Source organism: Polypterus senegalus, chromosome 12 (genome assembly GCF_016835505.1).
Source record: "Polypterus senegalus isolate Bchr_013 chromosome 12, ASM1683550v1, whole genome shotgun sequence".
Taxonomy (NCBI): Eukaryota; Metazoa; Chordata; class Cladistia; order Polypteriformes; family Polypteridae; genus Polypterus; species Polypterus senegalus.
In genome coordinates, this window is record NC_053165.1 from 9,005,774 (window position 1) to 9,028,651 (window position 22,878).

General features: G+C 42.4%; 1 protein-coding gene across 2 annotated transcripts in view; it reads right to left on the bottom strand.

The window, feature by feature from the left end:
• The window catches only part of fgd5a (FYVE, RhoGEF and PH domain containing 5a), a 181,626-nt gene that overhangs the window by 47,466 nt on the left and 111,282 nt on the right, over positions 1-22,878 (bottom strand). For both annotated transcript variants that reach the window (XM_039773630.1, XM_039773631.1), the window contains exons 9-12: positions 22,301-22,351; positions 17,461-17,519; positions 9,527-9,598; positions 5,774-5,842 (exon numbers count right to left, since the gene is read on the bottom strand). In XM_039773630.1, coding sequence (XP_039629564.1) covers positions 5,774-5,842; positions 9,527-9,598; positions 17,461-17,519; positions 22,301-22,351 — 251 coding nt within the window. The remainder of the gene's footprint in view (positions 1-5,773; positions 5,843-9,526; positions 9,599-17,460; positions 17,520-22,300; positions 22,352-22,878) is intronic.

Consider the following 22,878-nt stretch of genomic DNA (forward strand, 5'->3'; position numbering starts at 1 on the left):
AGGGCATCACTATTTTGAGCTTCCATTCTCTGATGCTAAAAGGGTATCTTCATGCACAGTTCACTATCCAAGTTTGTTAACCCTTTCTTACTACTTTGATCTATGGGGATTTGACTTGGCTTTCTCCATTTTTGACTCTCATGATTCGTTTTCATTATTGTGTTCCCTCGGCCTCACAGTTTTAACCCTTTCTTTCATTTTCCACTTGCACCAGTCTTCTGATCTGTCTCATCATTCCCTGGCTATATTGTATAGCACAACAGAAATCTTAACTCTTTTCATTAAAATGTCCTTAGTACAATTGGATTCCTTTTGTTTAATTTTTGTTCAGTGCCATTTTGTTTATCTTGGGCGCCACCATTAAGTATGTGGCTGCTACTGCATTAACACATCGACTGCCACAGTGAACACAGGTGTTACGAATGCACGTCAATACAATACAATTTATTTTTGTAGAGCCCAAAATCACACAAGGAGTGCCACAATGGGCTTTAACAGACCCTGCCTCTTGACAGCCCCCCAGCCTTGACTCTCTAAGAAGACAAAGAAAAACTCCCAGTAGTTCAAAGAGAGACCCCTTTCCAGGTAGGTTGGGTGTACAGTGGGTGTCAATAAAATACAATACACAGAACAGAACAAATCCTCAATACAGTATAAAAATAAAAATTTTAGAAGTAGGGAGCGAAATTTAACAGTAGATGATATCACATAATATGATTTGGATTTTCAGTGGCTCACCTTTCTCGGCTCATCAAAGGTAAGCACCACCACTCCGGCACACTAGGGGGTGCAATCACCAGTAACCTCCTCATCTCCTTTTCCACCCACAGCCCAGAGAAGTTTATCACATTTAATACACAATCACTGAAACGTAGGGAGGATCAGAGCAAACTCAAGGCACTTCATTCCAAATCGATCACATAGCCGGAGACCACCTAATAATGTATTATGGACGACAGGCTGGTAACCACTGATTTAGTGTGCGGTGTGACGGCTGGCCAGGGCAAATACCCGGCCAGGATGCCATCTGGGTGGAAGGACCAAGGGAGAGACCATATGTGGGACGTTATCTTCCCCCAAGACGCTAGAGGGCATGCCCCCCCTGGGTTGGTACAGCACCACGGATCCCTGCAAGGCATGCCAGGAGTTATAGCATGAAGCAGCCCTGTTGGCATCAGTGTGCACTGCCAGGGGGTGCTGCAGGTACAGTTGAGTCCTTTGTGGCACCACTTCTGCCAACACCCGCAAATGCAGGTGGAAGATGGTCAAGAAACACCTGGAGCTCTTCTGGGTACGCTATAAAAGGAGCCCCCTCACCACTAGTCGGGAGGAGGTGGGCACAGCTTGTGAGAGGAGGAGGAGTGGAGAATTCAGAGAGAAAGAGAGAGGAAGAAAAGGCCTGTGACGTGTATATTTGGTGCTTTGTACGGTGTTGTGAAGTGGGGTGGGCAACTGAAAGCGCTTCCCAACTGAATAATAAATGTGTGCTGTGTTGAACTTGGACTCTGCGTCTGTCAGTGTCAGGGTTGGGGGAGCCGTACGCACCCTGGTGGTCCACAATGGATTTTTGGCTTGAGGACCACTCCTCAAAATCAAGGTTCTTCAGAACAATGCCATAGGGGAACCACCCATGTGAAGGGTCCAGAAGGAACTCCAGCTGCTCGGCCATGGAAACCCATTTCATGAAGCTCCAGATGCACATTTCCTGTGCTGATGTTGCTTCGAGACACAGTGTTGTGGGGGATGTCACAGAAGAGAGGCCATTTTTACACACTTCAGAGCCTGACGGACCCTCTCTGTGAGTTTCTGTGCTCTACCACTTTGTTGCTCCCTCACATTTCCACTTCACAATAACACTTATGGGTAGATCTAGCGCAACAGAAATTTCACATCCTTACTTGTGACAAAGGTGGCACCCTATGACAGGGCCACGTCTAAAGTCACCGAGTCCTTCAGTAGGACCCAAAGTTTGTCATGGAGATTGCAGGGCGGTGTGTTGGGTTTGATGCGCCTAATAACACAGTAATCATCTAGAGGGGTCCCCACATACGTTTGGCCATATAGGGTTACAGTTCTGGACCTGACCTGTCACCTCCTACAACGAGATTACTTCTAATAAATATTAGAAACGAAGCCACTCAGAAATGGTGCTCTCTCTTTCTTCTTCTTCTTTTTTTTTAAACTCTTTACACTTTCCCAGCCATACATTGCATCTCACAGAGCAAAAGACCCTCACATCCTTGTAAATAATGCCTGGGAGCAGGAAACAGGCATTCAGTAACCCACACCAAACATCCTGGCAGGAAACCCTGTGCTCAGTCCCACCATTGGCCAGCAGAGCCCTGTTTTGGGTGGAGACTGCTGATGTCCTTGCTTCCCTTCAAAGATAACAGCCTACCGTTATCCCGTTTCTTTTGTTATTTCACTTTGGAATTTTGTTACCTTGTCTCAGGGAAGTGATCTGGGAAAGGAAAAAACACGTCCCCACCTCTGATGCAAACTATCTGCTAATGTTTGGATCCTGGGGCTCGTGAAAAAAGCAAATCAAAAAATAACTGGACTACAAGGGGATTTCAAACCGGCAGGGGTCGCAAACACATGGCAATCAAAAGCAAATCACGTAAATAAATATAGCGACCTCGCTCTTCCCATGGGTGGGGGTGGAATGCCATTTACTTTTAGTTCACAAGGGGGCAGTGAAGATCCGTTATTGACATGTCAATCATTTTAACTGCTCTTGGTGGCATTGGTGACCAGGCTGGGACATGAGGGACTTGCTTGATGAAAATGCAGACAAATTCAGGACGTGCTGTGTGATCCGGTGCCTTCAGACCACCAGCTGGCGCAGAGGGTGAACACTCTTTTATTAAACTTTGGAGAGGCTTGGGGTGGGTAGGCTGGTTGTTTAACCCTTAAACTGCCACATACTTTTAATGCACCCCTGGGCTCCAAATATTTTTTTGATGAATTCTTTTTAAGGAAACGTCACAATTCACCAAGAAAAAGTGAAATTTTGATGGAACACATATGAGGTGGGGGTGGCACAGTGGCACAGCGGGTAGTGCTGCTGCCTCGCAGTAAGGAGATCTGGATTCGCTTACCGGATCCTCCATGCGTGGATTTTGCATGTTCTCCCTGTGTCTGCGTGAGTTTTCTCCCACAGTCCACAGACATGCTGGTTAGGTGCATTGGCAATCCTAAATATAGTGTGTGCTTGGTGTGCATGTGCGTGTGCCCTTTAGTGGGCTGCCCGGGGTTTGTTTCTGACTTGTGCCCTATGCTGGCTGGGATTGGCTCCAGCAGACCCCCGTGACCCTGTAGTTAGGATATAGCGGGTTGGAAAATTACTGACTGACTGATGACATATGAGGTGAGGCACAAAAATAACCGGACTGGGCTTGAAGCTTTCCTGGAGAAAACCGTCTGGAGGTGGGCTGAACGTGAACCATAGAACTACAAACCGCCGACCGGCTAGGCACAGCGGTGCCTTGGTTTACGAGCATAATTCGTTCCGGAAACGTGCTTGTAATTCAAAGCACTCGGATACCAAAGCGAATTTCCCCGTAAGAAATAATGGAAACTCAGATGATTCGTTCTACAGCCCAAAAATATTCATATAAAATGATAAATACAAAATATAAAGTAAAAATACATAAAACAAATTATCCTGCACTTTACCTTTGAAAAGAATCGTGGCTGGTGTGAGGGAGACAAGGGAAAGGAGAAGAGGAGGAGGAGGAAGAGGGGGGTTATCGTGTAGGCCGACTTTCACTCTAACTAACGGAATCACTGCTATCTGTCGGCTCACTGGAATCTTCTTCTTTTTTTGGTGACTTTAACAAGGCGCCTCTCCAGTGACAGTTGCATTTGCCTGAAGAGTCACTACACTTGGACGCAAAATAAAAAAAATACTTTACACACTGTAAGGTTTATAAACGCTTTTGGGACGCCCCCCAATGGGATGATACGCAGAAGAACATCCCAAAGCAACCGTAAGGCTCCCAGCACTGTAGCAGTCTGCCGCAAAAGTGAATATAAAAAGATTGCAGTCAAGCCATAAGCGCCTGCCATCGATTGGTGTTGCAGGGAACATTTTAAAGGCACAGGGCACAAGATTACTAGATAGATAGATAGATAGATAGATAGATAGATAGATAGATAGATAGATAGATAGATAGATAGATAGATAGATAGATAGATAGCAACCTAGGATGAATTGTGGTGTCCCTCTATAACAAAGCACTTGGCGTAGTCAGCAGGATTTGTGCTATAGACAGGTGGTGTTGCCATTAGATAGATAGATAGATAGATAGATAGATAGATAGATAGATAGATAGATAGATAGATAGATAGATAGATAGATAGTAGTGTAGTAGGCAGGATATGATAGATAGATAGATAGATAGATAGATAGATAGATAGATAGATAGATAGATAGATAGATAGATAGATAGATAGATAGATAGATAGATAGATAGATAGATACCCCCCCGGGTGGAATTGAAGAGTCACATGGCGTGGGGTCTCCTCAGTCTGTCAGTGTAGCAGGACGGTGACAGCAGTCTGTCGCTGAAGCTGCTCCTCTGTCTGGAGATGATCCTGTTCAGTGGTTGCAGTGGATTCTCCATGATTGACAGGAGTCAAGGTTACATGTATTGCATTTACATGCTCGGTTCAGTATTCACAGCAAAGTTTTAATAAATTATAAGAATGCCTCAGATAATGTGAAACCTCGATAAATGGCAGAGTGCTTTATTATTTATGTTAATATTGTTCTGTTCACTTGTCATTTAGTCAAGATGTTTAGTGTACTATCATTTTCCATCTATCCATCCATTATCTGTCCCGCTATATCCTAACTACAAAGTCACGGGGCTCTGCTGGAGAAAATCCCAGCCAACACAGGGAGCAAGGCAGGAAAACCCCGGGCAGGGCGCCAGCCCACCGCAGGGCGTCTATCATTTTTGTTATGTTTAAAAAATATTTATGTACCATTTCTTTAAATGCCTTTGTGTTCCATATGTTCTGCAGGTGGTGAACCAAGAGGGGTGGAGTCACCTGTCAATCACCATTGAGGGACCGCCCCCAGCCCTATAAAGGCTCATAGGATTTGCAGTCCCTCTAAGGTGTGTTGTGTATGTACTGGTGGTTCAGTGAGTTTCTTCTGTTCTGTTATTTTATTGTTTGTGTTTGTTCCTGGCTTTTGAGAATTCTTGCACTTTTAAAGGATTTTGAGTTGTGATTTATGGATTGGGCCCTTTTTTTAGGCGACTCCTTTTTTGTTTCTTTCTGCTCTTTTGGCCTTTTATTTACATTTGTTATTAATAAATCTTTAATTGTGTAAAGGGTCCTTGTTGACTTTTCTCTACCCCCAGCTGCAGTGTTTAGGGTTTCTCTCCCTGGTGAGATATTTTAGTTTTTTTAAACTTTGAAGGATTATTTCCTTTTTGTGTCCTAGTTGGGACTTCAGCCTCCCATTTTCCTTGGTCAGGCTCGCCTTAGGTGAAGTCTGTTTTATGGGCTTTTTAGATCCTTCATCCTTCGGCTTTTTTTGTGGAGCCAGAATCGTAACACAGGAAAATGGAGAGAGTAGTCTTGAGAGACAGAAAAGCTGAGAATGAGAGAGAAAGAGCCCACTGCTGCGCAATGCAATCCCCTCAGACGCTGACTTGGACGAGGGGGGTTCCTTTAAGTTCAACTGGGTAAGCACATGACAATGTGAAATGGGGAGGCAGCGGGACCACCAATGACGGTCTTCAAGGAGTCAGCTTACCAGAAACAAATGGCGGGGGTGTCTGTTTGTCCCTGAAACCTTCATCAATGTTCCCTCTTTCACAAACACCTGGAAAGAACAAAGCAAAAAAAAAAAAAATCAGAACAAGTACCTGTCATTACTGCATATTTTAGAACATAAAAAATTAGAAAAAAACCGATGGGAACAGCCATGGAGCCGAACAAAGCTCGGCAGTCCTATCACTTTATTCCTCCAAAATAACATCATGCCGAATTCCGAGGGTCCCTAAAGTCCCACCACACTGCATGGTTGCTTATTCCAAGTGTCTGCGGTTCTCCATGCGAAGAAACACTCCCTAACGTCTGTGTGAACTTTCCCCTTAACAAGTTTCCAACTGTATCCCCATGATCTTGATGAACTCATTTTAAAGTCACCATCTCGATCCTCTGGACTATTTTTTGACCATTCAGCTCTGCAAAGCTCGCCAGTCCTGTCCACTTCATTCTTCCAAAATAACATCAAGCCAAGTTTTGAAGGTCCCTAAAGTTCTGCTGTCTATCTCACTAGTTTGGTTGCTTATTCCACGTGTCTGTGGTTCTCTGTGTGAAGAAAAACTTCCTACTTTCTAACAGAGTCCCCGTGTTCTTGATGAACTCATTTTAAAGTCACCATCTCGGTCGACTGCACTAATTCCCTTCATAATTTTAAACACTTCACTCAGGTCTCCTCTTCATCTCCTTTTGCTTAAACTGTAACGACTCAACTCTTTTAGTCTTTCCTTGTAACTCATTCCAGTGGTCTGGAGGAAGATTTACTTTTTTTTCATTGAAAACTTTAAGTGCATCACAACTTTTGGAGTCCTGTGTGCAGTTCTGGTCACCCCGCTGCAAGAAAGACATGGCAGCACTTGAGGCTGTGCAGAGGAGAACAAGCAAGTGCATCTCAGAGCTTGAGGACGTGGCCTACTGTGACAGACTCAGAGAGTTAAACCTGTTTAGTCTGAGCAGAGGAGACTCAACCTTTAAGAAAAATCTGGATGAGATGTTAGGACAGCTTAGTTATGAGCTAAACAAACGGGCATGGTCCATTAGGGGCACACACTCCATACAGTCTGCATTTTGAATTTTGACAGCTTTGTCTTATGTTTTGTGTAATGTATCGACATTAACGGCATCTTGTTTTTAATGTAGTAGTCAGACCTCATCTGGTGTCCTGTGTGCAGTTCAGGTGCTAAAGACAACGCAGCAATTGAAGCTTTGCAGAGGAGAACACACAAGTGCATCTCAGAGCTTGAGGACGTGGCCTACTGTGACAGACTCAGAGAGTTAAACCTGTTTAGTGTGAGCGGAAGCGACTGTGTTGGGTCCTCATCCAGGTCTTCAAGATCCTCAAAGGAATCGATGAAGTTGATCCAGCAGAATTCTTTCAGTTTAGGGGTGAATGTCGTCCTTCGAGGACATCAATGAAGGGTTAGTGCATTAAGGCCTGAAGACAGGAAGCACTTCTTTACTCAAGGAGTTGTGGGAATTCTGCATCAGACACTTAGTAAGTTTCTTTGCAAACAGCGTGAACTAAACGGGTCCACCTGTTCATGTTCCTGAAGCAGTTGATTTTAGGGTTGCAGAGAGTCAACTGCAGCAAACACAAGAAGGTAACCAGGCCTTGATGGGGTGCTGGTCCATCACACACACTTGGCCACACTCATCTGGAGTCCTATGTGCAGTTCTGGTCGCCACACTACAAGAAAGACAGAGCAGCACTTGAGGCCGTGGAGAGGAGAACAAGCAAGTGCGTGTCAGAGCTTAAGGACTTAAGACTCAGAGAGTTAAACCTGTTTAGTCTGAGCAGAGAAGACTGCATGGGGACCTCATCCAGGTCTTTAAAATCTTCAAAAGGAGATCCAACAGAATTCTTTCAACTTAACTGTGAATCACAATCTCAACGACACCAGTTGAAATTAAGGGGGGTGGGGGGGGTGCAGTTAGGACTAAAACCGGGATGCACAAAGAGTTACAAAGATCTGGAGACATGGAGGTGAAGCAGGAACCTTGACAACCTTTAAGAAGGATCTGGATGAGATAAGGAGACAGCTTAGCTATGAGCTAAACAAACAGGCTTGAAGGACTGAATGGTCATCTCTCATCTGTCAAATGCTTTCTTATGCTGTTAGGAATTCTCACGTTTAGTCATAAAGAATTTCCACATTTTGATTTTTCTGGTGTTATCTCTCCTTCTGGTCGCAGTGTTTTTCCGAGCAGTAAAACTTCATCTTCGAGTCCGAGTTTTGGAATTTGTGACGACTGACCCCTTACACATCAGACTTCTTGCACATGTTGTTTTAATGGCGACAGTTCATCTCGTCGTTGTGTTTTTTCGACATTTTGTCTTAAGGCATTTCCTCGTATGGATTCAACGCTTATAAAATGTTTAGCATTCGATATTTTGGTTGTGACTCTCACTCTTTTGTCCCAATTTGGTTTTTGTTTTAGTGTTTTGGCTCAGTTGATTGCATCGAATTTTGTTACAATTCAGTTCTGACTACGAACTTGGTGAAGCCTGCTTGTTTTTTGCATTTCTGAAAGTTTCTTTTTGTTTTGGAGTTTATTTCTGAGTTTTCCAAGATAATGTAAGCTTTGGATTTTGTTTTTGAGGTCAACACATATCTCCCGGTCAATACCGTGCCAGAGGGAATCTTGTGGCAGTTTGGTAAAGAAAACGGGCGGCTGGGACAGGAAGGGAATCAAATGGCCCGCTTGGTAAAGAAGATGGGTGATGGATTTCTGAAGGAGTGAGATTTTGGACCGTTTTATGCTTTTTGTGACCTGCACGACAGTAACCTTAGGGACACAAAAAAGTCATAGGCAGAAAAGAAATACAGAACGGAAGATTAAAAATAAATATCAAAATAATTAACAGGCATTAATGCAAAAGTCAGATTACTGATGGAAACTGAGCTTAATATGCAAACAGAAATAGCCGGTAAAGCACCTAAGAAATTCAAAACCTTTTACTCAAAAACGTCACTAATACTGTAAAAAGTCTTTTGCTGATTATTTAGAATTTTGCAGAACCAGGAAGTGCATGACACTAAATGTTTGACTGACACAATGGTGACCTCATGACTTCTGTTTGTCAGTTTGTTCTGATTTGAAAGCAATCCCATTAACAAAACAGTCTGGGGTCTCAAAAAAGACCCATAAAACAGACCGGGACTTTCCATAGGCAACAAAGAATAGGCCTCACTCCAGGCAGCCTGACTTCCCAATCTTACAGATAGGCTTCGGCCTCCACGGGCCATTAAAGGTTAAAAACAAAGAGGATTTTAAAGTTCAGAAATCTCCTAAATGCCCAAAGTACTTCGAAAATGCCCTCCAAGCGAGAGAAACTGTATAAAAAACAAGCTCTGGATGAAAAGACAAGGCCAAAACGAGAATCTTTATAAATAAGGGTATTTCAGTAAGAAAGAGGCACAAAATAGGCAATACGTGAAAGGGTCTGAATATGTTCCGAGTCATCGTGGATTAAAAAGTGGGGAAAAAAAATAAAAATTCAACCAAGTCTCTAAACGCCATCATTCGTGCTAAACGAATGCTGTCCACTCCAGACTGATAACCTTACTGCCTATAAAAATATGAGAGAAGGAGAGTGAGGGTGGAGACAGGGTGGGGGTGTTGTAGTCTTTTTTTATTTTTTTCTTACCTTTTTTAAAAATACGCAAGAAACTAAGACCCCGGCATGCCGGCCATGAGACTTGTTCAAAACAATGTTCTTATCAGGGAGCGCCGTACTCACCCTTCCTGGCCGCAGGAGCTCCTTCTGGCCCCGAACGCTGTACTCAATGTGAACCAGTCGGCGCAGGTTTTCCTGAGAGAGAGAGAGAGAGAGAGTCAGCGGTGAGTGCTGGCGTGTGATTAGCTGCACTACGTCTGGCTTACACACACATGCATTTCCAAGCACTTCTTTCTTTCTTTCTTTCTTTTTCCTTCCTTCCTCAGCCTCTGTGCCAACATGAAACATACCTGCCGTAGCCCGTGTGTACAATTGATAAGACCCATCTGTGCCAGTCTGACTACAGACCACAAACGATTATTAGACCCTACAACAGCTGAAATGCATTCTGCATTCCGCACAATTACTTCTAAGTTGTGATCCCATTTAGTGTGCAAAGTGTGTATATCGCATGTGTGCTTGCGTCAGAACAAGAGCGGCATTTGGGGATGGCAAGTGGGGCGACCACCCCAGGCTCTGCGCCTAAGGGGGGCCCTACTTTTGAGGTCTAGCGGATTTGTCAAGTTATATTCTCTAGTATATATATATATATATACGAGGTGTGGCAGAAAAGCAATGAGACTGGCAACACTGCAAGCGATCTGGCAACGCTGCGCTGTTGTCCTTGATAGAGCCCGTGTATCAGTACCCTCCCATAGCTCAGTGCGAGTTTCAACTCCTTCCGTTAACTACGTGATTTTTGTGACTGCTATTAGCGAAGTTGTGTTTTTGGTTGTGTGTCACGCAAAATGGAACAGCGGAATTTGGAGCAACGTTGTGCCATTAAATTTTGTGTTAAGCTTGGAGAATCGGCAAGTGTGACGTTTGAAAAGTTAAAACAGGCCTATGGGGAACATAGTTTATCAAGTTTATCAGGGAGGCCTTCAACTTTGAAAACCAATGAAAACATCGAACGTGTGAACACTCTTGTGAGATCAGACCGTCGTTTAACATTAAGAATGTTGAGTGAACAATTAAATTTGAACAGATTTACCGTTCATCAAATTTTGACAGAACATTTGCACATGCGAAAGGTCTGTGCCAAAATGGTGCCGAAAAACTGCCCTCTCCATAACAGAATTTTTGACCTCAAAAGGCATTTCTGTGGTTCCCCAGCCCCGTTATTCACCTGACCTCAGTCCGCGTGACTTTTTCCTTTTTCCTAAACTGAAAAATGTCCTCAAAGGACGTCATGTCGGGACTTTAGAAAACATCCAAAAGAGTGTAACGGACATGCTGAAGACCATACCGGTTGAAGACTTCCAGCGCTGCTACCAACAGTGGGAACAACGTCTCCATCGGTGTGTAGCTGCCCAAGGAACTACTTTGAAGGGGATAACATTGATGTTTGAAAAAAATAAAAACTTTGGTAAATAAAAAATCAGTCTCATTACTTTTCTGCCACACCTATATATATATATATATATATATATATATATATATATATATATATATATATATATATATATACTAGCAAAAGTACCACGCTTCGCAGCGGAGAAGTAGTGTGTTAAAGAAGCAATGAAAAAGAAAAGGAAACATTTTGAAAATAACGTAATATGATTGTCAATGTAATTGTTTTGTCACTGTTGTGAGTGATGAGTGTTGTTGTCATATATATATATATATAATATAAATATAAATATATATATATATATTTACACACACACACAAACATATATATATACATATCTATACATATACATACACACATACATACATACACACACATATATACACACAAATACATATATATATACATACATACACACACACATATATAAACATATATATACATATACATACATATCTACATATATACACACACAGCTATTTCAGATCAGTGCAATACGCTGCTTGTTAAAACGGATAACTCCGCTCTTACGTGCAAGTCTGCGTGGATATTATGAACTATCGTATTTGTTCAAGTTCTATTTAAATTTTAAATAGAAGGAATTTTTATTTAGTCGACAGAAATATCTTTGGTAGGAATGGTAAAACAGACAGGAATATTATTCTGAATAAATCAACTCAAACCTTAAACAACTTATAATATTTTGCTCTCCATAAAAATATATCCTGTCTAAATTATACAAGTTAGAAATAAAGTAAACATTAAAAGAACAAACATTCAAATTTCTTTACTCTTATGTAATTTTATATATAAAAATAAACTTAGATTTTAAATATCCCAAAAGATTTTGCTCTCCATAAAAATATATCCTGTCAAAATTATACAAATTCAAATATGAACATGCTGCATAACAAAACCTGGAAATATAAATAAAATGTGTTCCTTTCAGCAATAACAAATCAAATCATTCAGTTGTCTTTGCTCATATGTCATTTTAGAGCTGGACGCCTGGCATCTTTTTGGCACAGGTTCGTTTCTGTTTGGTGTGAGGTTCTGTGTTGTGGAGATTCTCAGGATGGATTGCAGGTGCTCATCAGTGAGGTGACTCCTGTGTGCTGTTTTGTTAGTCTTTATCACTGAGAAGAGCTTCTCACACAGATATGTGCTACCAAACATGCACAAGGTTCGAGCCGCATGTAGACGGACTTTTTTTGTTCTTCAAAGTCACCAAAGCGCCGTGCAAACTCAGTGCGCTCAGTTTATCAGCAAAGTGCGTATTTGGGAACACCGTAGTGACGACTTGGTTTAACATTACTTGGCAACAGGGAAAGTGGGGCAAGTGGTTGTGTCTCCCATAAAAGCAGCTTCACTTGAAATCACTTTGTGATTGTGCACGGGTAAAAACGTCCGCTGAAGTGTCAGATTCTTATTTAATTCTTCTGCTTTCTGTATCTTCTGCATTGCATTCAGGTCTTTCAGGTTACCCTGATGTTTTGTCTCATAGTGCCGTCTTAGATTAAATTCTGTAATTACAGCCACATTAGCTCCACAAATGAGACACACGGGTTCAGTAAACATATACTCAGCCTCCCATCGGTTTTAAAGGCTCTATTTTCAGAATCAACTTTTCTCTTCAGCATCGTGTGAGCTAGCTTCGCAATAACTTGCAGCATCATAAGCTAGACTTGATTAACGCGTAAGTGTTGGCAAGGCAGCTGAAGCGCTGCATTATGGGATCTGTAGTTTATTGTGTTACCAGCGCTTCATATACCGGGCCATTAATAACAATAATACAGTATATAAAATGATCTCGCGGGCGGATATAATTACGCCGGGCGGATGTGGCCCGCGGCCCTTGAGTTTGACACATATGGACTAAATAGAACTTGAAAAGATATATTTTTCAAATGTGATCGCGCAATTCAGATAGAGTTGACGCACTACAGCCTGCATGCCTCAATAAGTCATCCTCCCCTCGCTCTTACTTTTTTACCGTTCATCTAATGAATACACTGAGTATGGCTTTACCAAAACAATCATTGATGGCGAATAAAGTATCCATTATTCGAGTATGTAGATCGGGTTATATATATATACATATATATATACCCGCGTATCAGCGAGAAGTAGTGTGTTAAAAAGCTAGAAAAGAAAAGGGAACATTTTAAAAATAACGTAACATGACTGTCAATATACAGTATTTGTTTTGTGAGTGTTACTGAGTGTTGCTGTCATCAAGGATTTGATTATCATTATTTCTTTCAATCAGGTTCGTATTTGTAGGATGTGTTGTGTTCAAGTTACATTCCGTGTTTGTCAATCGTTGTAAAGATGACAGGTTTCATTCATCGATTCGTTTCTTACTGCATCAATAAACAGCTCGTCTTCTTCTTTATCTGAGACCTGACACACTGCATGCACGGGTTTTTTTTACACTGTCTTCCTTTAGCGGGACATTGACTTTTTCCAACGTGTGCTTTGTTTCCGCAGTAGTTGGATTTATGAATATGCTTGTATGTATGAGACGCTTCATATTTTTGCTGCCTTTTCAATTGTGTAATTCGGTTTTGTTCAGCTCTTTGGAACTGTTGCTTTTATCTGTGCACTGCGTCAGTTCACGTGAGCCACTCGGTGTACATGCATCGAAGGTTCCCAGCTGTGCTGGTGCCATCTCGTGCTATGTCCATGGCTGTATTTAATGTTACCTTAGTCCTGGCACTTAAAACTTTCTCTCGCAGTTTCGCTGAGTTTGTGTCAAACACCACCCTGACCATCTCATCTTCCTCTCCATAAGCACAGTCCTTCACCCGTGAATATTTACCCGTGGCAGTTTGCTATTGGATTGCCGCTGACGGACGGCCTTATATGGGCAGGCACTAAATTACAAACGCCAGCGCAGCCTGTCTATGAACTTAATTTAAAGTGTAGGTTTACATCGGCTTTGTTTCAAGTAGCAGAACTCATGAATATGGTTGTATATGTCACTTTCGCCGCTTCTTATTGTTTCGCTGCCTTCTCAATTATATAATGCATGTTTTCTTCAGCGCTTTTTGAGGTCTTCCTGGTTTTCTATGTACTGCGTGATTACGCGGGAGGCGTGATGATGTCACACGAAACTCCGCCCCCCGGGTTGAAGCTCATCTCCATTACAGTAAATGGAGAAAAACTGCTTCCAGTTATGACCATTACGCGTAGAATTTCGATATAAAACCTGCCCAACTTTTGTAAGGAAGCTGTAAGGAATGAACCTGCCAAATTTCAGCCTTCCACCCACGGGAAGTTGGAGAATTAGTGATGAGTCAGTGAGTGAGTGAGTGAGTGAGTGAATGAGTGAGTGAGTGAGGGCTTTGCCTTTTATTAGTATAGATATATAGATATATATATATACTGCTGTGGACTGGCGCCCTGCCCTGGGTTTGTTTCCTGCCTTGCGCCTTTTGTTGGCTGGGATTGGCTCCAGCAGACCCCCGTGACCCTGTAGTTAGGATATGACAGGTTGGATAATGGATGGATATATATATATATATATGCACACTTGAGATGCTTCTAAGAGGAACCCTTTTTAAATCCTTCTTCACGGTCAAATTCTGTACAGGAACATCTTTGAAAACATTCCATGGTCCAGCGTTTCTCAACCTTTAAGTATTTGCGACCCGAGTTTTCATAACAGTTTTAATTGCGCCCCCCTAATGTTTTTTTGAAAGGAGCCCATTAATACCAATTTGTTCTTTTTTAATTAATGATATATCATAGATGCATATTTTATTATACTTAATTAACTTTTATCGACATTTATCTAACTCTATATTTATTTTTCTAGTCTCAGAATGTAGTTTAAGTTAATTTGTTTTTGTTTCAGTAGATGGATTTGTCATATTTTTGATTCTTGTTTTCTTTTTTTTCACATCTTCACCCCCCCTTTTTGTTACTTCACGCCCCACAGATTGAGAACCACTGCCACGGTCCACCTTCTTCGCTCAAAAAGGGTTGCCAGTATAATCCCTTGTTAAAACAGGTACATCCCATTAGTCGCTGGGTTGGCTTCAGTTTTGACTTGATAACAACTGATGGATTGTCACTTAGGACTCATTTGTGTCCGGAGAGCCTACCATCATTTCTTAGTCGAGACGTGAGGGAAGTGTCTGCTAGTGGAGCGCACAGTAACATTTCATTACTGGTTTAGCCATATTGCTGTCGACGCCATGAGTGGAAGAGATTGTGGCGCACTTTTTTAAATAGATTATATCGTTATATTTTGATAAAGTCCGCATGTTATCTTGCAAAAATGTAGCTGAATACTGAAATGAGAAAATCTGGTGTATTTTAACATTATTTTTATTAAATTCACATGCAGGTTTATACAGTCCACACATACCGGTAACAGCGTTTGACGTAACCGGCCCCGCGTGGGGTTGGTCAGCCCTCGGCCCTGCACTCCCCTAAGGCCACCTCTGTGTCAGAAGACCCAGTGGGGACCGCTGTTTCATTCTGATGTGCACATTTTGTTATGTGTTGGAGCATCTCAAACACGTAAATCCCAAATAGTTCCAAAAATGCCCACTAGACGAGGAAGCACCATCTAAAACCCTGGCTTTTAACACAGAGGACCACATTCAGTCTTTTTCAATAAAAGATTTATCCATTCAGAAATGCTCTGTAATAACAGGAAGCTCCGTGGAGCACAAAAGGCAAAAAAGAAATTGCCTGAAAAGGCAAAGGCAATCCAAGGTGAATAAAATCCCAATTTAAAATCCAAGACAGAAGTAAAAAAACAGAGCACAGGTTCAAAAATTCAAAGGGAATACTTTAAATAAATGTTAATATTAAAATTACATATAATTTTTTTTTTGAACTTCTAAAAATGTATCATTAACACAGATCATGGAAGATTCACTATCACCCTCTATAACATAAAGGTAAAGAAATGTTCTTGAGGTTAGCTCTGTGTGAAAACTGTGTAGCTCTCAGATTGAAGGAGGATTTTGTTGATTGGAGGATTTAACATCAGAATCTCTGAAGCCTACGAATGGAATGGTGAGGATGAGGGGAGTAGAGTTGGCGAAGGTGGAGGAGTTTAAATACTAAGGGATTAACAGTACAGAGTAATGGGGAGTGTGGAAGAGAAGTGAAGAAGAGAGTGCAGGCAGGGTGGAGAAGAATGTCAGGAGTGATTTGTGACTGACGGGTATCAGCAAGAGTGACAGGGAAGGTCTACAGGACGGTAGTGAGACCAGCTGTGTTATATAGGCTGGAGACGGTGGCACAGGAGACAGAGCTGGAGGTGGCAGAGTTAAAGATGCTAAGATTTACATTGGGTGTGACGAGGATGGACAGGATTAGAAATGAGGACATTAGAGGGTCAGCTCAGGTGGGACGGTTTAGAGACAAAGTCAGAGAGGCGAGATGGCGGTGGTTTGGACATGTGCAGAGGAGAGATGAGGGGTATAATGGGAGAAGGGTGCTAAGGATAGAGCTGCCAGGCTAGAGGAGAAGAGGAAGGCCTAAGAGAAGGTGGTGAGAGAGGACATGCAGGTGATGGGTATAATAGAACAAGATGACACGGACAGAAAGAGATGGAAAAAGATGATCCGCTGTGGCAACCCCTAATGGGAACAGCCGAAAGACGATAAAGAAGAAGAAGATAACCAAAGAAAAAAAATCATTAAACTTGATGAGTGAGCAGGCTGCCAGTGCTGATTGACACATTTGCAAAACAAAAGACACTGATGAGCAGGTGCCAAGGAATTTAAGGTGGCCCGGAATTACACATTTTTTCGTAGGCTTCAGGGATTCTAGTGTTAATCCTCCTCCTCCTTGCCCAGTGCGCCATACTCTGTCGGTTATTTTTCTCCTCTCCCAAATCCTCTGGTCTTGAAAGTGAAACGGAGAGTTTGTTTCACTCAAACAACGCAGGAGCCGCTCCCACCCTGCCTCAGACCCCAGCTTGCGAAAACCTTCTTTTTTTTAAATGCAGGCTACAATCCCGGGTACGGGGACCTAACCGTAAAACTCTCTCTCTCTCGGGTTTCTACGTCGGAGAGAAATGTATGAACACTAAGTAGCTTGTTTAGTTACCAGAAGCTCGACATAAAGGTACACAGCTGTAGAGCTATCTGTACACGGAAACTTAAACTTCTTTTTCTCGGACATTCTTGCCACTAAACCAAAAATCACAACTGCATTATGGGTGACGAAGCGGGCCGAGATTTCACCAGTAGTACATCGGCACTACCCCTGTGCATTATAGCCTATCGTAACAGCCACATTATTCTGGTGGGCACGGTTTTTCGTTTCCTTTAACCCCATCAAGAGTTGTTTTTGTGCAGACCGCTAAATAAACGGGGACGGCCGGGGTTGGGTTCCCAAAATGAATTTTTGTTTCAGCCTGTCATTCCCTTGGATGACCACAATATATGCAGGCCAGGTTTTTATATAACGCAAAATAGGCTAAAATTTACAAGACAAGATACAAGGTACTAAGCAAAGCAACACCAAGGAGCTCCACACCATCACTGTTCACATGCAGTAGGTTGCCTTACTAACACACTTTAAAAGCCAATTCTACCAGAACACATAAAACACACACGTGTAACAGGAGACTCACCCCGTGCTTCATGCAGTCATTGGCCCGGTCCGCCACTTCAGAGACAATGGCCAAGGCAGCTGAAGGAGGAAGAAGAGAAAGATGACATCATGACAATGTGAAAACGTTTTAAGAAAGTTCTGCAAATCCATCCATTAGCCAACCTACTATATCCTAACTACAGGGGTCTGCTGGAGCCAATCCCAGGGCAGGAAACAAACCTCGGGCAGGGCGCCAGCCCACCACAGGGCACACACACCAAGCACAATTTAGTATTGCCAGTGCTTCTAACTTGCATGTCTTTGGGAGGAAACCCACACAGACACGGGGAGAACATGCAAACTCCACGCAGGGAGGACCTGGGAAGCGAACCCAGGTCTCCTAACTGCGAGGCAGCAGCGCTACCAACTGTGCCACCGTGCCGCCCGTTCTGCAAATCGACTAAAAATAAAGCAACTGCAATCTTTAATTCCTAGAACTGTTCAGACCCTTCATTTGGTACTTTGTAGAAGCCCCTTTAGAAGATATTCCAGGTTCAGGTCTTCTTGGTAAGCCTCTACAGGCTTTGCACATCTGGATTTGGGGCAGTTTATTCCATTCTTCCTGGCAGATCCTCTCAGGCTCCATTAGGCCAGAAGGGAAGCATCTCTAAGCTGCCATCTTCAGGTCTCTCCACACATGTTCTGTGGAGTTTAAGACTGGACCACCGAAGGACACTCAGAGACTTGTCATGAAGCCTCTCCGGCGTTGTCTGGGCTGGATGCGTCAGGTCAATGTCAAGCTGAAATGTAAACCCTTGTCCCAGTCTGATGTGATGCACACTTCGCAGGTTGTCTCTGTTTTTGGCTTCATTCATCCTTCTCTCAACTCTGACCAGACTCCCAGTTCCTGCACCCCCATAACTTGATGCTGCCACCACCATGCTTCTCCTTAGGGATGGTATTAGACAAGTGATGAGCAGAGCCCAGTCTTCACCAGACACAGTGCTTGGGGTTTTGCCCAATTGTTGTTTAATCAGACCAGAGAATCTTTCTCCTGATGCTCTCAGAGTCCTTTCACTAAAGAGTGGCTTCTGTCCAGTCACTCTACCATACACTCCCAATTGACGGAGTGCTGCTCAGGTTGGTTGTCTTTCTGACAGGTTCTCCCATTTCAGCAGAAAACTTTGAAAGCTCTGTTAGAGTCATCATTTGGTTCTTTGTCACCTCCCTGACCAAGGGCCTTCATAATCTGACCAGTTGGCCAACTCTAGGAAGTGGTGGAGTCCTGGTGGTTCCAAACTTCTTCCCTTTAACAATTACTGAGGTCACTGCACTCCTGGAAACACTCAAAGCTTTCCAAAAGCTTTGATCCCCTTGACCTGGTCTGTGTCTCACCATAATTTTGGTCACTGAGGTCTACAGAGAGTTCCTTCAACTTCATGATCTGGTTTTTCTCCTGACTTGCGGTGTGAATTGTATGCCCTTCTATACACAGGGACACGTCTGCTTTCCTAAATGACGTCCAGTCAGTTCGGTTCGCCACAGATGAACTCCGATCACGTTCAAGAAACATCTCAAAGTGTCTTCACTTTGTCATTATGGATTATTGAGTGCAGATTGATGGACAACGACGACCAATGGATCCATTTAAAACGAAAGAGAAGGGGTCTGAAGACCTGTGTCTGGTCAATCGCTGTATCACTGGCCTAACATCAGTAAAGTAACAGTTTGTACACCTTCGACCATCGCCACATTTAATGCTAGATTAGGAATTGAAGATTCTACCAACTTCCATGTGTTTGTGCAAATTTTAAAAATGCAGATGCATACAAAAACGTATGAAGTCATCCTTTATGTCCACCTTGACAAATATCCTCACATCACACTGAAAAGGGCGCATCGCACAGAGGGTGGCTTTGTTTGGCCTCGTCCACAGAGCCCTTTGGTTTAAGGGCTTGCTGGGCTTCACCGAGTGCCAGCTCAGCTATGAAACGGGCAGCCTTGTTCTAAAGCACAAAGCAGTGCATGCAGCAACTCCTGAGATAAAATACGCCATTGCCTGAGCCTCGTACTGAATTTAAAAATAGGACATTGTAAAGTCTCAAAAATATAATCACATCATTCTCCATCTGCATGTCTTAGATAGAGTTTGACATTTTTTTTAAAGTTCAATCCATTTGCCGTAAGTCATAAATGTTGCTAAATATACACAGCATACGTACAGAAACGCGACTCGGGCTTCTTATTAGCAAACATCAATAAGCCTCCTTTCTAACGCCGCGCTGTGACTGCCAGCTTATCTTTAGCCAAGTCAGACGTTCTTGTCTCTTTTCTCATTCTGGTGTGTATCTGAGGAGGGTTGTTGTTGTTGTGTTTGCTTCTTATAATATTTCTTGAGCTTCAGTTCAAAAACGAGATGTCCCCAATGGGACAAATAAAGTACAATCTACTGCTTAAAGAAACACAGTGGGCTATGTGTGAACCTGTAAACTCTCCATTTCTCATGTCTTAGGGAACAATCTTAAAATGTCTGATTTTAATATTTAAGGGAAAAAAATCACCCAAAAAATGAAGGTATATAAAATAATACTAGATATTTCTTAATTATTTAATTAATCCATCCATACATTCTTTATTGTGCTAAATCCACGTCCAATATGTATCTTAGGACTGGAGCTTGTTGTGTGCAAAATGGGAACCAACCCTGGATGGAACACCAGCCTGTCAAATGGCTTTTTAAATACAATGCCTTGATAGGATATGAAAGGTGCTATATGATAGATAGATAGATAGATAGATAGATAGATAGATAGATAGATAGATAGATAGATAGATACCTAGGATGAATTGTGGTGTGACTGTATAACAAAGCATTTGGCGTAGTTGGCAGGATTTGTGCTATAGACAGGTGGTGTTGCCATTAGATAGATAGATAGATAGATAGATAGATAGATAGATAGATAGATAGATAGATAGATAGATATTTTAGCGTAGTTGGCAGATTAGATAGGATATGTAAGGTGCTATATAATAGATATACAGATCAATTTGTTGTTGTTACCTAACAGTCCACACTCATAATGACCAGGTGAAATGTCCGTAAATTGATTACAAATCAAAAACTGAAATCTCTACATTCCTAAAAGTATTCCGAACCTTAGCTGTGGCAGTCAAAATTGTGGGCAGGTGCCTCCGGCCTGCTTCAGTTCTCCTTGAGATGTTTCTAGAACTTGACTGGAGTCTAGCTGTGTCAAAATGAACGGACTGAAAATCATTTAGCGTGGCACACGTGTACCTGTATATAGAAGGTTCAATGATTCACTCTGCATGTCAAGACCAAAGGTAAGCCATGAAGTCCAAGGAGCTCTCTGTAGATGTTCCATGACCAAATCACGGTGACGCACACATGTGGGAAAAGAGACAAAACAATTTCTAAAGTTTTGAGTGTTCCCAGGTGCACCGTGGCCTCAATAATTGTGAAATGGAAGATGATTTTGAACCACTAGGAGTCTTCCAAGAGTTAGCCATCCAGACCAACTGAGTAACCAGGTAAGAAAGGTGTCAGTCAGGGAGGTGACCAACAATCTAATGATATCTCCAGAAGAGTTCCAGACATCCCCTACTGAGGACCTGTCAGAAGGACGACCATCTCAGCAGCAGTCCATCAATCAGGTATTTATGGTAGAGTTGCTAATTCCTGCTTGGTGTATGTGGAAAAAGATTCTCTGATCTGATAAGACAAAAATTGAACTGTTTGGGCAGAACTCCAAGCAGTATGTCTGGTGAAGACCAGGCACTGTTCAGCACCCTTCCTAATCAATCAATCAATCAATCAATCAACATTTATTTATATAGCACATATTCATACAAAAAAATGTAGCTCAAAGTGCTTTACAAAATGAATAGAGAAATAGAAGACACAATAAAAGATAAACATAAGTCAACATTAATTAACATAGAATAAGAGTAAGGTCCGATGGCCAGGGTGGACAGAAAAACAAAAAACTCCAAAGGCTGGAGAAAAAAATAAAATCTGTAGGGGTTCCAGACCAAGAGACCGCCCAGTCCCCTCTGGGCAATCTACTTAACATAAATCAAACAGTCCTCTTTGTATTTAGCGTTTTCATCGAAGGACCTGATGATGATGGTCACGTAGGCTTCTGGCTTTCAGTCCATCAATGTTGGTGCATCAGGATGCTTTGAGTAGGTGGTGGTGGCGCAGGCCATCCAATATGGTGAAGCATGGTGCTGGAGGCAGCATCATGCAATGGGGCGCTTCTCAGCAGAAGGCCAGGGAGACTGGTCAGAAATACAGCTAAATACAGAGAGGTCCTTCAAGAGAACCAGCTCAAGATTGCATGTGACCTGAGACTGGAGCGTCACCTTTCAACACGAAAATTATCCAAAGCATACAGCCAGGACAATGCTGGAGCGACTTTGTGACGAGTCTCAGAGTGTCCCTGAATGGCCCAGCTACAGCCAAGACTAAGAGAACATGTGTAGTAAGACCTGAAGATGGCCATTTACAGACGTTTCTCATTCAGTCTAACGGAGCCTGAGATGATCTGCCAGGAAGAAATGTCCAAATCCAGGTGTGCAAAGCTTGGAGAACATTAGCCCAGAAGACTCAAAGCTGTAATTGCTGCCAAAGGGGCTCTACAAAGTGCTGAATTAAGGGCCAGAATACTTCTATGAAGGAGAGATTTTAATTTATTGATTTTAAATAAATTAGCAAACCTTTCTAAAGTCATTATGGGTCACTGAGTGAATAATGATGTGCAAAATGACAAAATATCCATTTAAAATTAAATCTATGACAATACAATGAGCAGAAAGTGATGGGGCCTGAATACCAAACATGCCCAGTATTTATATGATACCTTGTGTGTCTTCATATTCTTTGGAATCTGGAGAAAGGTTGTTAAGATAATCTGAAACAGAAGAACGAATTCTTGATTTTTCATTATATACAGTAAATATCTTTATAATGGCATTGTGGTTATTAAGCTAACAATTCCAGTAAACTATAAAGGCAAGCACCCCTACCAAACCCCCCACACACACAAACCACCACATGTATAAACAGCTTGTCACTTCACTCAACACTAATAAGACCTCCAACCTATCATGATCTGAAGACAAGCTTCATAATTATAAAAGCTTGCATCCCGGGGGGGGGCTTTTGGCTTTAGAATGGGGGGTCTCTCTTTTTCTATATTGCTGTCATACTCACTTGGGAATGTGTGGGGCTCACATCTATTATGGAGGACTCAAACCAGATGAGAGCCTGGCCTGTTATTCCCCACTGGAGATGTTCACCAGTCACTTGAAGTATGGTGTGGGGGGGGGTGGGGGGGGTGGCACATGTGGTTTGTTGTCATTCACTTCCACTCCTTTGCTTTTATTTCCATTCATAACCCCATTCAATGTTCACTTTTTACTGTGAAATGATCCAAAC